Consider the following 16,042-nt stretch of genomic DNA (forward strand, 5'->3'; position numbering starts at 1 on the left):
TCCATAGAGCTCTGAGATAGGATTGTGGCACTGATCTGGGGAAGGGCACCAACAAAAATTATGCAGCATTGAATGTCCCCAAGTACACAGTGGCCTTCATCATTTTTAAATGGAAGAAGTTTGGAACCACCAAGACTATTCCTAGAGCTGGCCATCCGGTCAAACTGAGCAATCGGGGGAGAAGGGCCTTGGTCAGGGAGGTGACCAAGATCCCGATGGTCACTGACAGAGCTCTAGAGTTCCTCTGTGAAGATGGGAGAACCTTCCAGAAGGACAACCAACTCTGCAGCACTCCACCAATGTGGGCTTAATGGAAGAGTAGCCAGACAGAATCCACTCCTCAGTAAAAGACACATGACAGCCTGCTTGGAGTTTGCCAAAAGGCACCTAAAGGACTCTTAGTCAATGAGAAACAAGATTATCTGGTCTGATGAGGCCAAAGAGTTCAATCTTAGTTTCAATGTCAAGCTTCACGTCTGGAGGAAACCTGGTACCATCCCCAAGGTGAAGCATGCTGGTGGCAGAATCATCTTGTGGGGTTGTTTTTCAGCAGCAGGGACTGTGAGACTAGTCAGGATCGAGGGTAAGATGAACGGAGCAAAGTATAGAGAGATCCTTGATGAAAACGAGCTCCGGAGCTCTCAGGACAAACTGAGGCGACGGTTCACCTTCCAACAGGACAACGACCCTAAGCACACAGCCAAGGCAACGCAGGAGTGGCTTCAGAACAAGTCTCTGAAGGTCCTTGAGTGGCCCAGCCAGAGCCCGGATTTGAACCCAGTAGAACATCTCTGGAGAGACCTGAAAATAGCTGTGCAGCGACTGATAGAGCTTGAGAGGATCTGCAGAGAAGAATGGGAGAAACTCCCAAATACAGGTGTGCCAAGCTTGTAGTGTCATACCCAAGAAGACTCAAGGCTGTAAACGCTGCCAAAGGTGCTTCAACAAAGTACTGAGTAAAGGGTCTTAATTCTTGACATTGAAGTTTTATGTTTTTTCTAAATGTGGAGAATATATATATATATATATTTTTTTCCCCCTGTTTTTGCTTTGTTGTTATGGGGTATTGTGTGTAGATTGATGAAGAAAAAACAAACAAAAAGTCAAGGGGTCTGAATACTTTCCGAATACACTGTATATCTGTCCCATCGTTCCCTCCCACCACCATGGTAACTCCCGAACAGCACCGCCCACCTCCCCTGATGCCCATACATCCCCCTAAGCGTGAGTCGGCAGCCAGCGGAACGGCCACGCATGGTTGTCCATTTGAGGATGGATGGAAGGAAGGAAGGAAGGAAGGAAGGGAGGGGACTCATTTGAGGCTGCCCTGCTTTCCCTTTTGTCTCCTGGCTACCTGCACTGCTTCCCCCTGCATGCTTCTGTAGGACTGTGTGGATGGTGCGGTGAATGACAGAACAATGGAGGGAGCTTGGCGGCCTGGCGCTGGGTGAGAAACAGCCTCACACCATGGGGTTGTTCTACGTGTACCGGAGTGCAAGTCTAGGTCCAAAAGGCTCCTTGACAGCTTCTACCCCCAAGCCGTAAGACATCTGAACAATTCATCAAATGGCCACCCGGACTATTTACATTGACACCCGCCCCCCCTTTGTTTTTACACTGCTGCTACTCACTGTTTATTATCTATGCATTGTCACTTTACCCCTACCTACATGTACAAATTACCTCGACTAACCTGTACCCCCGCACATTGACTCGGTACCGGTAACCCCTGTATATAGCCTCCATTATTTTGATTTGATTGTTTTCTACTTTAGTTTATTTAGTAAATATTTTCGTAACTCTATTTCTTGAACTGTACTGTTGGTTAAGGGCTTGTTAGTAAGCATTTCACGGTAAAGTCTACACCATGTGTATTCGGCGCATGTGACAAATGTGATTTGATTTGATGTGTTGGAACACTGTGACCCTCGTGGGGGGTGTGTAAGGGGTGGGTCAAGGGGTTAGAACGGGGGGGGGGGTGTAAGTATTTGTGCCAGTGCTGAGGCCGAAAACAACATTAGGAGGTTACGCCTCGATCAGACAGCCAGCGTCATTGCATCAATGCGGCGTAGTAAATTCTGCAGTCAAAAGTTATCCAACATTTGTTCTGGATGTGTATGCAACAACAGTTCAACATTCACCTTTTGCTGCTATTTCTGTCAAGTCTACGAATACAATTTGATTAATACGTTGGATTTATCCATTGGATATGAATCTACTTCTGGTGTATCCAAACCAATGATGATCAGTCTGATCGAGGCGTTAGACAAAACACTGTACCAGCTTCCCTGCTGACTCCATATACCACCACTATACACCCTGTTATTACTGCTGGTTTACAGGGATTCATTATGATGGTCCTGGTTCCAGAGCTGTGGGTCTAAGTACTCTAGCAGGTCCCAGCCACCATCAGCCTGGTCTCACTGTTTCACACTGGTCTGCGTTACGGTACAGTACAGGCATCTTAGCTTGTGGATAGAAGAGCCAGATGTTAAATGTATCCCATCTACACTTGCCTTCAGACAGTTTCAAGGCCCTCACGCCAACTCTGGAGACGTGATGGTATTGTTGTTGTTGTCATGCCAACAGGAAGAGTATCAACCGTGTCATACTAGAAGAGTTGGACGTAACTGTTGGTATCATTTGTAAACCACACTGCCTTTCAATAGGGGCAGCGGGTAGCCTAGCGGTTAAGAACGTTGGGCCAGTAACCAGAGGGCTTGGTTCAAATCCCAGAGCCGGCAAGTTGGAAAAATCTGCCCTTCTGCTCTTGAGCAAGGCAGTTAACCCCCAACAACTGCTCCGCAGGCGCCAATGATTGGAACATCGATTTAAGGCAGCCCCCCGTACCTCTCTGATTCAGAGGGTTAAATGCAGAAGACACCTTTCGGTTGAATGCATTCAGTTGGTGTGAGGGCCTTGAAACTGTCTGCAGGAAACTGAAGATGCATTTAACATCTGGCAAATGACTAGTTACCCCCTTTCCCTTCCCTTCTCTTTCCCTATACCTGTGGACAGGCATGTCTGAACCTCGAGTCATGCAGAGGTTTCCTGTCATCATGATAGCACAATGAGTCTACCTGCACAAACCAGCTGCTCTAGGGTAGCCAGAGCAGTGGACCAGACCGAGTGTGTTTGCATTCGAATGTGTTTGCAGTTGAATGTGCGTGTGGCACTCCTCCCTGGTCAAACACTAGAGAAAACAAACAGTAGACTTGCTAATGGGGCCTTAACTACAAGCTGCATACCCTTCTATCAGACCCAGGCAAGCAGAGTTTATGCAGGGCGCTAGAGTCAACACACAGAGATAAAGACCCCCTGGCCAACAGGTTAGTTTGGTTTGCACAGTATACAGTCCTGCTGGGATGCTTCTATAAGAGGATCTGATAGGTTACGAAGACTAGACCGATGTATTAAACACTGCTCTCATTGGATGCTGATGAGCCCAAATGTGCTATATGGACTCCAACATAGAACTATTGTGCTGAAATCTATTGTCTTGAATATTCATGTTTTATTTCATGAATGGATGCCATGTCCTGGTATGAAAGATGTACGTTATGGTCCAAAATCATAACAGCTGGATCGGGCTATACATGTGCCTTCACGTCAAGCTGCCTTTTTACACAGTGTAAAATCACTTTGTTCTGGAGGGATGACAACGGGGGGAGAGTGGATCTGTTGGCCATCACAGTTACAAGGTGAGTCTGTGTACAGACAGTCTCATGTGTACAGTAGCCAATATCCTCTGTTGCATAAATTCAACCAAACATCCAGCTGCTAATTATTCATTAGGAATGAAGAGGCAACCATGTAATTAAGCAATTCTCCATATGACTGGAAAATTGCTACATCGTAACATAAGATCAGCGAATGACATGCATTCATAATATTTTACACGATTTTTCAGAGCTTGTTGTGTGGCATCATCTTCCTTCCAAGGTTGTTTTCTCCGTTTGAGTCATTTTAAATAATGCTCACCTGAACCCATCATCTTTTCTGTCACTGTCTCTGACTGAATGTCTGTCTGACTGCACGCCACATTTAAGGCTGGGAATAAAACATGAGGCAGAGAACTCTCCTAGTAGCAGGATGCCTATGAAAATCAATGATAATTTTGCACCGGGAATGCGTAATTCAATACATGTAATTAAGTATGTTGTCACCTATTTGTATCCATTAAAAAGCCTTTGATATTTTCATGGCGGTTGAGCAACTCACTAAACTATCATTCATTGTTCTTATGACCGGTCTGTCAGCTTGCGGATGAAACCGGGGAGAGGTCACGACCACACATCCTCTGAGGTCAGGGCTCATCCTGCCTAAAGCAGTGCCTCTGTCAGGAGACTGACTGGTGGTCCTTTGTAGCTCAGTTGGTAGAGCATGGCACTTGTAACGCCAGGGTCATGGGTTCGATTCCCATATGTAAAATGTTATGCACGCATGACTGTAAGTCGCTTTGGATAAAAGCGTCTGCCAAATGGCATATATATTCAAGGTTTAATAAGGTCTGCCTCAGGCCTCTCCTGGGGGCTACATAGACTGATGGACAACCAAACAGTATAGTACATTGTTATCCATTAGCTACACATGGTAGTTATTGCTCCATTTCATTGATTCTCTTTCACAGTCGATCCAAAAATCGTAATGCTCTCAGAAAACAAGATGACCCCATTCTGTGATACAACATGAGGAATGGGGTTAGTACAGAGAGCTGGGTGGTATTGCAGTGTAAGCTACCATTTTAGGATTTTAGGCCCGGAGTCTGTTTTAATACCTTCTCTGCCCTCTCTCAAACTCTTCCCCCAAAGCCTCATAACATGCCCAGCAGTTCAATTCCTGGCTCTTCGTCCAAACCACAGAGGTTATAGAGCATAGAATGAGGCTGGCTAAACAAGAGCACAGTGAGAGACAGTGCGTTGTTGTTGCATGGTCTATTCCCACAGATGGATTCAAGCTCGGGGCCAGAGGTCAGACAGTAGACCTCTGCTTGGCCTCCTGGCTGCCCAGGTCTAACTACAACAGAGAGGGAAGCTGATGCTGGTACTGTCTCATGAAATATAGTGCGTTTCCTAGTAGTTGTAGCCTATGTTTTGTAATGGCATACTGTCACCCCACGTGGAGATTCCGTCCCTGTGAGGTCTGGTGGAGTACTAAACGTGCTTGTTAAAACGGTATTGCTGAAAAGTGTTGATAAAAAGGGGAAATGTGGACTTCTGCTTTAGACCAAGTTTAATGGTCCTTTCCCAGTCCAGGCTTGTGCTTGATAAACATTGATTACCAAATATATATATATATATATATATACATAAAGAAGTTGTACTCACAGCCAAGACAAGCTGCATTTTATGAGAATGTCTTGTACACAGTTTGACTTCAAGGCACAAACCAACCCCTGCAAGGAAAAACAAGTTTATTTGGAATTTCAACCCAGAAGTTAAATGAAAAACAACATATTTTGGGAACAAAACCAGTCTGGGATTAACAGGGGCGATAAATCCCACTTTCTGGGTTTGGGGAGAGAGAGTTGGCACTGACTTAAACCATCCCTGAGCCTCTAAGGTTGGCCCCATAGCTGACCAGCATCTCCATCTGTCTGACAGCCCACTGAGCAGTTTGCAGCCTCTTCATCGCTCTCATTGTGTGTGTGCGCGTGTGCGCCATGACAGCTTGCCTGAATCCTGGCACTGAAAACCACTCCCTTGGACTCTTTATGCCGCCAAAAGGCATTGTGGGTAATGCACTTGTATCCTCACATTGTTCTCTTTACTCAGTGAATCAATCATAGTTTAATTCAGCATTCACCTAATCTGCCTCCATGATATTATTATTCCACGTAGGACCATAACAAGTTGTTACGATAACCAGACAGTCATATTTTACACAAGCTCTTATGACCTTGTCAGATGATATGGTTCAGGCCTCATAGCTGGCAAACCTCTACTTTAACCCACATAGGTAACAACGTCCTCAAGTGTCACATTTATCCCCCCGACTCTCACTGTGGATGTTTTTTCTCCCTAAGATCTCTGACAGACCTGAGTTCCTCCAGTCCCTCCCGAGAGCTCTGTGTTGTATTTGTGAGCCAGGTCATACCTGAGGCTGAACGAACAACGCTGATGATTAACGGACAGTGGGCAGTGTGTGAATCACCTCAGTGCTGTTGTTCCTCTCCTTTCCTCACTGCTCCTCTCCGCTCCATCTCTAACACATCATCCAAATGAACTCAGTCAGTGCCAGGGCATGCGGCAGGTAATTAATGCACACAAGTCATTAAGCACGGTCGCACAATACCACTGTAGCAGCAGCCTCCAGTGGGAAGACAAGACCAGTGGACGGAGGTGCCCTTTGATTGTTGATTAATACATTTGAGGAGTAAACGGACAGAGCGCTGGCACGTTAACAAGTCGGTGCTGGCGGTCAGCTTCGATTTTTCAAATGGGTCCTCTGGGGAGGGAGGGAGGATATTATGAGTGTTAGTGTTTAGGAAGGGGATATTAGGTATGACCACACTGAGGAGAGAGCGAGGATATTATGAGTGTTAGTGTTTAGGAAGGGGATATTAGGTATGACCACACTGAGGAGAGAGAGAGAGGATATTATGAGTGTTAGTGTTTAGGAAGGGGATATTAGGTATGACCACACTGAGGAGAGAGAGAGAGAGGATATTATGAGTGTTAGTGTTTAGGAAGGGAATATTAAGTATGACCACACTGAGGAGAGAGAGAGGATATTGTTAGTGTTTAGGAAGGGAATATTAAGTACGACCACACTGAGGAGAGAGAGAGGATATTGTTAGTGTTTAGGAAGGGAATATTAAGTATGACCACCCTGAGGAGAGAGCGAGAGGATGTTATGAGTGCTCTGCCTGTATGAGCTGTCTGCAGCTGTAGTTCTGTCAAGGAGCAGCTGTTGGAAATTGTTCTTGAGGATTTAAAAGAAAATCTTATAACAAGGTGAGGATGCTGTAAACTGTTCAGATTCTTCACCTCTATTACATAAGCAGTGTTATTTGAGACACAGAAATGTCCATTCAGGGAGGTATAGACACCAAAAGTCAGACATTTTGCAAATTCCTCCTGCCATGGCTAGAGCATTAGAATGATAGATTGCAGATCACTTTACCCCAAAAAGACCACTTTTCCACCCAGCACACACATTCCTAATAGACCGCCACAGTCGGGCCCAGATGTAGCTTCTTAACTGGACTTGTCTTCCCATGAACACCGGTGTTATGGCGTTTGGAGACCTCAATAACATGTTGAGTAAACGCTCTTCAGAGGCCTCGCGCTTTACGCCTGCCGAGATCCCACACATTATAAACAGGAAGAGGAAGGAATGTTGGGTCTCGGCTGCTTCTTTTCAGCACTCACTCCTCCACTTCCCCTCTGGTGTGTGTCATCATCACCACTTTATCTGAGCCCCTCCACGGGAGGAGATGTACTCAGTGTTTCCCAGGGAAACCACTAGTGCCCACTTCCTGCTTTCAGTAGGCGATACTTGTCCCTATTTGAGGTGTGTGTATGTGTTCTAAGTGTGTTTATCTGTATTTTAAATACAGCTGTCTGTTGGATAATTTGTGAAGTTACACCATGATACTATATACCCATTCTTAATAGTTAGTTACTGTACATTAGTCATATACATTCACATATACTGAAATCAGAAACAAAAACATCCCTTTAAAAGGATGAGCCTGGATCTCCCATTGTTTTATCTGGAATAAGACAAATGCATGGAAATTATTTGAAGTAATAGTGGGTAAAACAGCCAGCACTGTGAACCAAAATAAACGTTCCTAACCCAGTTTCAGATATGAAGTCCCTCTGTTTGGGCAACTGTTGCATAGCAACGTTTTTAGTCCTAAATCACTGTGTCGATGTAGACAGACTTATGTTAGACTGTGTAATGTCCCTCGTTATTCCATATGGCTGTTATTAGTTCTATGTTTCTGACCCCTGGAGTCTACAGCTGTGTATTGCTGTAGGCAGTTGAGAGGGAGCAGGGAAATGTTTTGGCGAATCAAACAGCACAGAGCATCCCTGTGCCCTTTGCAGGGGTCAGATGGCTAAAGGCAGGCAGTGTGTGTTTACTGAGGAAGTTTGCACGGACACAGGCAGCATGCTCCTGAAAGTCTGTCTCGTGTGTGTGTGTGTGTGTGTGTGTGTGTGTGTGTGTGTGTGTGTGTGTGTGTGTTTCAATATGTCATAGGCCAGACGAGAACAGCTAGCGTCCACCTCTGGCTGAGTTAGAGGAGAAAGGAGTTGGCATTTCCCCAGGCGTGCTGATAAATGTTTTGGCAGGAAGGTCTTTGCAAATGACTACATTCCTTTTAGCCTTTTTTAAGGCTATTTTTACCATTCAAGGGCCTGTTCGTTCGGTAAGCACTTTTTTTCTTCGTTGCACAGCGTGGAAACAGGAAAGACTGTTTTTTGTTCTGTACGAGTGGCAGGTTGGCTCCTGTTTCTGTCAATACAGATGATACAACCGTCAAGTTCAAAGTCAAACTGCATTTTCTCAATGTATCTTCATTTATTTTGATGCACTACTTAACTCAATTGCATATTTCATGAATAAGTTGCCTAAATAGGAAGTCAAGATGATATATTATAAACTATTTAAGATGAAGCTGAGAGCAGAGATGCCTCAGTAAAGTTGGAAGCCTTCTCAGAAAGATGTGCACAATTTCTCGCTGTGCCCTGACTGACCCCTACATCACATTGTGTTGTTGACTCCCAGTGTTTTCGGGGACATTCCACTTGTCAAAAAGGCCTCTCTGACTACACGTCCACAGCAGTGTAAGGACCCCTTGCCGGCTGTCTTCCTGTTGCCTGCGTGTCCCAGTGAATGTGGACTAGGCTGCGTTAGAGCTGTCCAGGTGCTGTGAAAGAAATCATGTCTTAAGAGGATTAAGGGGACCTGGGCCAGATCTCTCTGGAGGTTACCACGGTTACAGTGAGAATGACCCCGGCTGTCACCGCACGTCGACGGTGGTGTCTCACTCCCCGTGCCTCTCTCACTTTATTTCTCTATTTCTCTGTATCTCTCTCTATCGCATTATCTCTCGCTCTATCGTTGTATCTCTCTCTATCGCTGTATCTCTCTCTCTATCGCTGTATCTCTCTCTCTCTATCGCTGTATCTCTCTCTCTCTCTTACAATATATGTACATCTTTTTGATATGTTACTTAGTTTATAGCATAATTTTTTACAATTTGCACCTAAAAACCATTCAATAAGTTGACCCCTCTATTCACACCTTAATTATTCAATAAAGGTGTGTTCAACTCTTTCTCTCTCTGTATTGCAGAGCCTGGATGAGCTGGATGATGACGACGGAAGGGATAAGGCAAAGGAGGAGGAGCAGCAGCTGACACAGCTCAACACGGAACAGAACGAAGCCATGACCTCTGACCCTGGGGCTGCCACCCACTTACTACAGGTGAGGACAAGGTCACATGTCACCCAACCTCACTGACCTTTACCACTTAGTGTAATACCTAGGGCCTGGAGTTTAGCCTGACCATGTAACCAGACCAGGAAACACTCTGGGCTGAAGTCATATCAACCAATAAGGCTTTTGGCTCCCCAAGTTATTGTACACACTTATATGGTTCTTTGATCACTGAAACAAAATGGTTCCATATACTGGAGAACACTGAATGGTGCCATTTATGAATTATGGCTACTACTCTTAAATAATCATATTTTGAGCTAAGAATATACTTTATTAAACAATTAAATAATGGGCAAAAGAATACCTGCATAGTTTTTAGAATTATTTGCCATTCAATGCGAACATAGTTTGGAAATATGAAGTACAATACTTTGTACAATACTTTTTTTACTTAGTTAGTGATCAACAAAAAGGTGTCTTCTGCTCTATTCTCAACCACCACCAAACAGCAGACATCACACATACAGTTGAGACGACCACAGGTTCAAGCTGCATGTATCGCCCCTTGATGGAAAGCATGTTGTGGGGTTAAGGGCCTTGCTCAAGGGCCTAACATAAGGGAATGTTTTGAGGATATGAACCCAGCAGCCCTCCAGTTGTCAGATCAATTCTGCCATTCTTATTTTCTCTTAACGCCCGGCCCGGGATTAGAACCAGCCACCTTTCGGCCACAGGCCCAACTCCTTAGCCACTGGACTACCTGCTTGACTGGTTCCAGATGAGAAGAAAAAATGAACATGAGTTAATCTCCAGAAATAAGCATGAGTAAACCTGCTAAAAGGCTATGCAGACATACAATTATTATGATGTAGAAGAACAACTTACATGTCGTTGTCCGCAGCAGCCGAAAGAGAGAGCCTCTGTGATAGTTCTGGGTTACTGCAAGACAGAGCAAAACATAGATTGTGTGTTAAAAGTCATGCAATGATTAACTAGGCTATTGAATCACCAATACTTATTATTCATAATTTATTATAAATCATTTATACATGCCTCTTCTCATTCAGAAACAGTCTTCTAATGGTTTTAATGAACATAGTCCCCTCAATTGACTCTGAAATGAAAGAGAGAATTAGCTAATTACCAATGTTAGACTGGGTCTGTAGCTCTATTTGGCATATCTCATAGTAAAAAATAGTTTATTAGAAAGAGAAAGCTAGCTTGTGAAGTGGCAAATTAAAGTAGCCTAGCTTTTTCTGTTTAGCTAGCTAGCTTACAAACATTCTCATTCTAATAACGTTTCAACTTTATTTATCTAGTATATAGCTTATAATAAGACTTTGGCTTCATATATTTTTATTAAATAATCAACTTTGCTTACCTTAATACATTGAAAAATAACGTGCTAGTTGCAAGTTGGTTCATCCCCCGTCCTCTTGCTTTGTCATGCTGGAATGGATTGGCAGTTGGTTTTTGAATAGGAATAGTCCTTACATTTTGAGTTAACCAAAAGATTCTAGAACCTCTTTTTTTTAAATATATGATTGTGTGCTTTGATAAAACACATTATTTCCTCTTGCTTCTAGCTAGAAGCAAGAGGAAATAGTTTGCAACGGCACAAGTTTGTGCCTGGCTGTTTGCCACTCAGACCTTGGCAACAATGTTGCAAAATATGACTTAGCTCTCTATGGCAAGGGAAAGATTTAACGTGTCAGACTTCAGCTCGCCATTTTTGTGAACAGGTGAAGTCATAGAGCAGCATCATTAATATGGATATAAATGTCAATGGAAAACAGCTAAAACAAATTAAGAGGGAATGTTAGCTGTCATTTCAGAGTTTGATGTGACTGGGTTAGCTTTTGTTTGCTGTTTAATTTCTAAAATCCCCATTACACTCTGGGGAGGGATAGAACCCTCAATGTTCTTTGTCTTCACTAAATATATATATTTAGTATAGGGTTCTTTAATATAATCCGAAGAACCTAAAGGTTCTATATAGAACCCCAAAGTACCCTTTTTACTAAGAGTGTACAGTACAAAACAAGATAGATCTCTTGATTTCCATGGTGATCTACAGCTGAGTCCAGCCCCAACTTACACACTCCCCTCCCCTGAGCAGAATGTGATGATGAGATAGATAGATAGATACTACAGTGCCACCAAACAGAGGCACTGTTGGTCAGAGAGAAAGCACTCCATACATAGGCTGCTTGAGAAGAAGGGCGCCGCAACCAATGCATTGCTCTATATAAACCAGCTCGTATGGCAAAATGATGCACTACAATACGCTACAAAATACAAATGCATTCTCATTCCATAACCATTCTCTGGGTGTGATGACATTAGCAGTACTAAAAACTTATTGCTTAATAAATAGCTGTGTTTTTGAGACGGTCACAACACAGTTCAGCTCAGCTCCAAGGTCCACAGGGCTAAGTGCTAACAGGTTCATTTGGAGCCTGTGTTGCAGCAAGTCTCTCTAAAAACACACTTCAGAGCCGTATCAGGAATTACTCTGCATGTATGACATGCTATTGATATGGAGCATGCAGTTTGGGAACAGAGGAGTCCCTGCCTATTGAGGCCCCTGCGTTAATAGATATCATAGGAAGGCCAAACGGATTTTATATATACACATGTAGCTACAGTATATGTATAAGTATATTTGCAAACAATTATGTTTTGATTGTGCAATTGATTTGAAAGTAAACCATTCCAGAGCATAACATACGTGAATAAGACAGAGTCCCTACTATCAGGTTGGTTATGATTGATGTGATTGTTTCTATAAGCAGTGACGTTGGAAATATAATTTTCTGTTACTTTCGTCTGGAGGAGATCATTACTGTGCAGTCAACAAGTGTGCAATTGAAGTGCTGTCAAACGCTCTATGCAGAGACATGAAAGGACTCGAGAATATGTTGGTAACGAAGGCAACCGCGGAAGCACTCGTCTATGAGCTGGAATATAATACGATTTTGGATTTCCTCCCTGTGTTATATTAACAGATATGGTTTCTGTCGGTACTATACAGTATCAGATGATATATTCATATAAAGCTTTCCAAATGTAGTTAATCATTTAATGTATCAAGTCAGTAGGTCCACAAACACTTAATTCACTAGAAATAAGAGTCACCCACTCGTTTAACCGATGTGTGTTGAAAGTGACGAGACTTCTACTCCGTTGACATGCCGTAACACGTCCTTCCCGCTGAAACATCAGCAGATTACACTCCAGCCCTTGGAAATGAGGCATGGAGGTGCCTGCTGAGCCCACCTTACCACTACAACATATTCCCCTTAAATCAGAGCAGATGTGGGCACTGCCACGACTAACCACTGGGGATCTCCCGTACTGCATCTCACCCATTGCTCTGCCACTCCCTGCCTTTGGTCTAGGGATTTTTGACGGTCATATTTGGTTGTGTGTCATGCTGTTGTGACCTTAGTGACGAGGTAACAGAGGAATAGAGACAGGAGGGAAGGAGAGACAGACAAAGAGAGAGAGTGTGGGGGGTGGGGGTTTGGGGGGAGAGCGAGAGCAGTAGACAATTTGGAGAGTGGATTTACAGGGAGCTGTCAAGCCGACATCTGTAAAGACAGAGCATTCCAAAAATGTGCCACTTCATTCTGACCCCATTTATCACACAGACAAGCGTTTCCATGTTGTCTGTGTGATATACAGCTACCTCGAGATCAAACTGTCAGGCTTTTTAGCTTCTGCACTGGTATCAAGATGTCTGGACTGAGGCAGGACTGTCAACTTCAAATACTAAGAAACGTTGACGTTTCTGCAGAACAAAATAATCCCCTACCGTTTTGAGTCCACACGGTGTTGCATCAATAAGAAGTGAACTTGATTAATGAGCTTTCTGACTTTCATTTGATAGTTGATTCGTATTTCTCTCTTTTCATCCTTTCTTGGGTCTGTCTATCTGAACCAAGTAAAACACTGTCCTCCCCTTCTTCTTCCTCTGTGGAGCACTGTGTGTTCCTGCCCTATAACAACCCGTTCATGGAGATGAGACTAGGTAATAGCATTTTAGCACTGACCAGTAGGGCTGTGACAATACCAGTATTGCAATATGTTTTCCATGGAAAAAATGAAAACACGAAGCAGACCAAACTCTTTGGTCCTTTAAAAACCTGCTGTATGTACAATATTGTGTGCTACAGTTTGGAAAATAAATAAACGTGACTCTGGATGACAGCATAATGATTTTTGTTTCCAACATCAGGGCTGTTTTCCTAAAGACGTTAAATCCACTTTGTGTTTTGTTTCCTTGCCACGATACTAATGAGTATCGTGATACTGGTATCCTCCCGGCACTACTGACCAGCCCGTCTCAGTGAGAGGGAGAAGAGAGGGAGTCCTGCAATGGCTGCAGCACTATCTCCTCCACTGTCATCCTCTCTCTGTTCCTACTCATCTATTTCATATCCCCATCTCCTGCTGCCAACCCGTCCTCCCCACACACTATCACCTTGTGATACACATGGAATCACACACACACCTGTACGCACGCACGCACATACAAATACTCACACACACACATTGGTGTCTTTCTCTCCTTGCCTGTGGTTGCGTTCCTCTGTGAGGTAGTGTAATCAAGTGTAGTTTCAGTGATGTTCGTGTCACAGAGGCCCTCTCTCTGGGGACCCCATGTGGTCCTGGTTATCAGGCCTTACCCCTCTGTGGTATGTGAGCCGTACAAGGAAAACACTTTCCCTAAACCTGGAGCCTTGTCAGATAAACAAAACCATAGGTAACATTCCACCGACTCATCTGCTTCTAATGTGGCGCCTGGTCCAAAGGGGGGAGTGGTTTGGGTTCTGAAACGGTGTGCGCTGTAAACACTGAGTATATGAAACATTAGGAACACTAACAACCTCCCTTCCCCTCAACACAGCCTCATTTCGTCAGGGCATATTTAAAAATATAAAATAATTCACCTTTATTTAAACTGGTAGGCCAGTTGAGAACAAGTAATAATTACAATTGAGCAAATAAACACTGGAGTGATAATGTGCAGAAGATGAATGTGCAAGTAGAGATACTGGGGTGCAAAGGAGCAAAAAATAAATAATAATAATATGGGGATGAGGTAGTTGGATGGGCTATTTACAGATGGGCTATGTACAGGTGCAATGATCTGTAAGCTGCTCTGATAGATGATGCTTAAAATGTTAGTGAGGGAGATATGCGTCTCCAGCTTCACTGATTTTTGCAATTAGTTCCAGTCATTGGCAGCAGAGAACTGGAAGGAAAGGCGGCCAAAGTAGGAGTTGGCTTTTGGGGTGACCAGTGAAATATACCTGTTGGAGCGCATGCTACGGGTGGGTGCTGCTATGGTGACCAGTGAGCTGAGATAAGGCGGGGCTTTATCTAGCTAGACTTATAGATGACCTGGAGCCAGTGGGTTTGGCGACGAATATGAAGCGAGGGCCAGCCGACGAGAGCATACAGGTCACAGTGGTGGGTAGTATATGGGGCTTTGGTGACGAAAAGGATGATACTGTGATGGACTGCATCCAATTTGCTGAGTAGAGTGTTGGATGCTATTTTGTAAATGACATCACCGAAGTCGAGGATCGGTAGGATAGTCAGTTTTACGGTGGTATGTTTGGCAGCATGAGTGAAGGATGCTTTATTGCAAAATTGGAAGCCAATTCTAGATTACATTTTGTATTGGAGATGCTCAATGTGAGTCTGGAAGGAGAGTTTACAGTCTAACCAGACACCTAGGTATTTGTAGTCTTCCACATATTCTAAGTCAGAACCGTCCCGAGTAGTGATGCTAGGCGGGCGGGCAGGTGCGGGCAGCGATCGGTTGAAGAGCATGCATTTAGTTTTACTTGCATTTAAGCGCAGTTGGAGGCCATGGAAGGAGAGTTGTATGGAATTGAAGCTCGTCTGGAGGTTAGTTAACTTCTTATGGCTGAAATCCCGTTAACGGGATTGATATGACAACAGCCAGTGAAAGTGCAGGGCGCCAAATTCAAACAACAGAAATCTCACAATTAAAATTCCTCACATACAAGTATTATACACAATTTTAAAGATAAACTTGTTGTTAATCCCACCACAGTGTCCGATTTCAAAAAGGCTTTACGACGAAAGCATACCATGCGATTATGTTAGGTCAACACCTAGTCACAGAAAAACACAGCCATTTTTCCAGCCAAAGAGAGGAGTCACAAAAAGCAGAAATAGAGATAAAATGAATCACTAACCTTTGATGATCTTCATCAGATGACACTCACAGGACTTCATGTTACACAATACATGTATGTTTTGTTCGATAAAGTTCATATTTATATCCAAAAATCTGTTTACATTGGCGCGTTATGTTCAGTAATGTTTTGCTTCCAAAACATCCGGTGGTTTTGCAGAGAGCCACATCAATTTACAGAAATACTCATAATAAACATTGATAAAGATACAAGTGTTATGCATGGAACTTTAGATAAACTTCTCCTTAATGCAACCACTGTGTCAGATTTCAAAAAAGCTTTACGGAAAAAGCACACCATGCAATAATCTGAGTACGGCGCTCAGACACAAAAACAAGCCATACAGATACCCGCCATGTTGTGGAGTCAACAGAAGTCAGAAATAACATTATAAATATTCACTTACCTTT

The 16,042-nt window shown here is 43.6% G+C and overlaps 1 protein-coding gene across 3 annotated transcripts in view; it reads left to right on the forward strand.

Annotated features, from left to right (window-relative positions):
- The window catches only part of LOC120049963 (PRKC apoptosis WT1 regulator protein-like), a 76,874-nt gene that overhangs the window by 36,363 nt on the left and 24,469 nt on the right, over window positions 1–16,042 (forward strand). For all 3 annotated transcript variants that reach the window (XM_038996499.1, XM_038996500.1, XM_038996501.1), the window contains exon 3: window positions 9,310–9,441. In XM_038996499.1, coding sequence (XP_038852427.1) covers window positions 9,310–9,441 — 132 coding nt within the window. The remainder of the gene's footprint in view (window positions 1–9,309; window positions 9,442–16,042) is intronic.

The sequence above is a fragment of the Salvelinus namaycush genome, chromosome 6 (assembly GCF_016432855.1).
Source record: "Salvelinus namaycush isolate Seneca chromosome 6, SaNama_1.0, whole genome shotgun sequence".
Taxonomy (NCBI): Eukaryota; Metazoa; Chordata; class Actinopteri; order Salmoniformes; family Salmonidae; genus Salvelinus; species Salvelinus namaycush.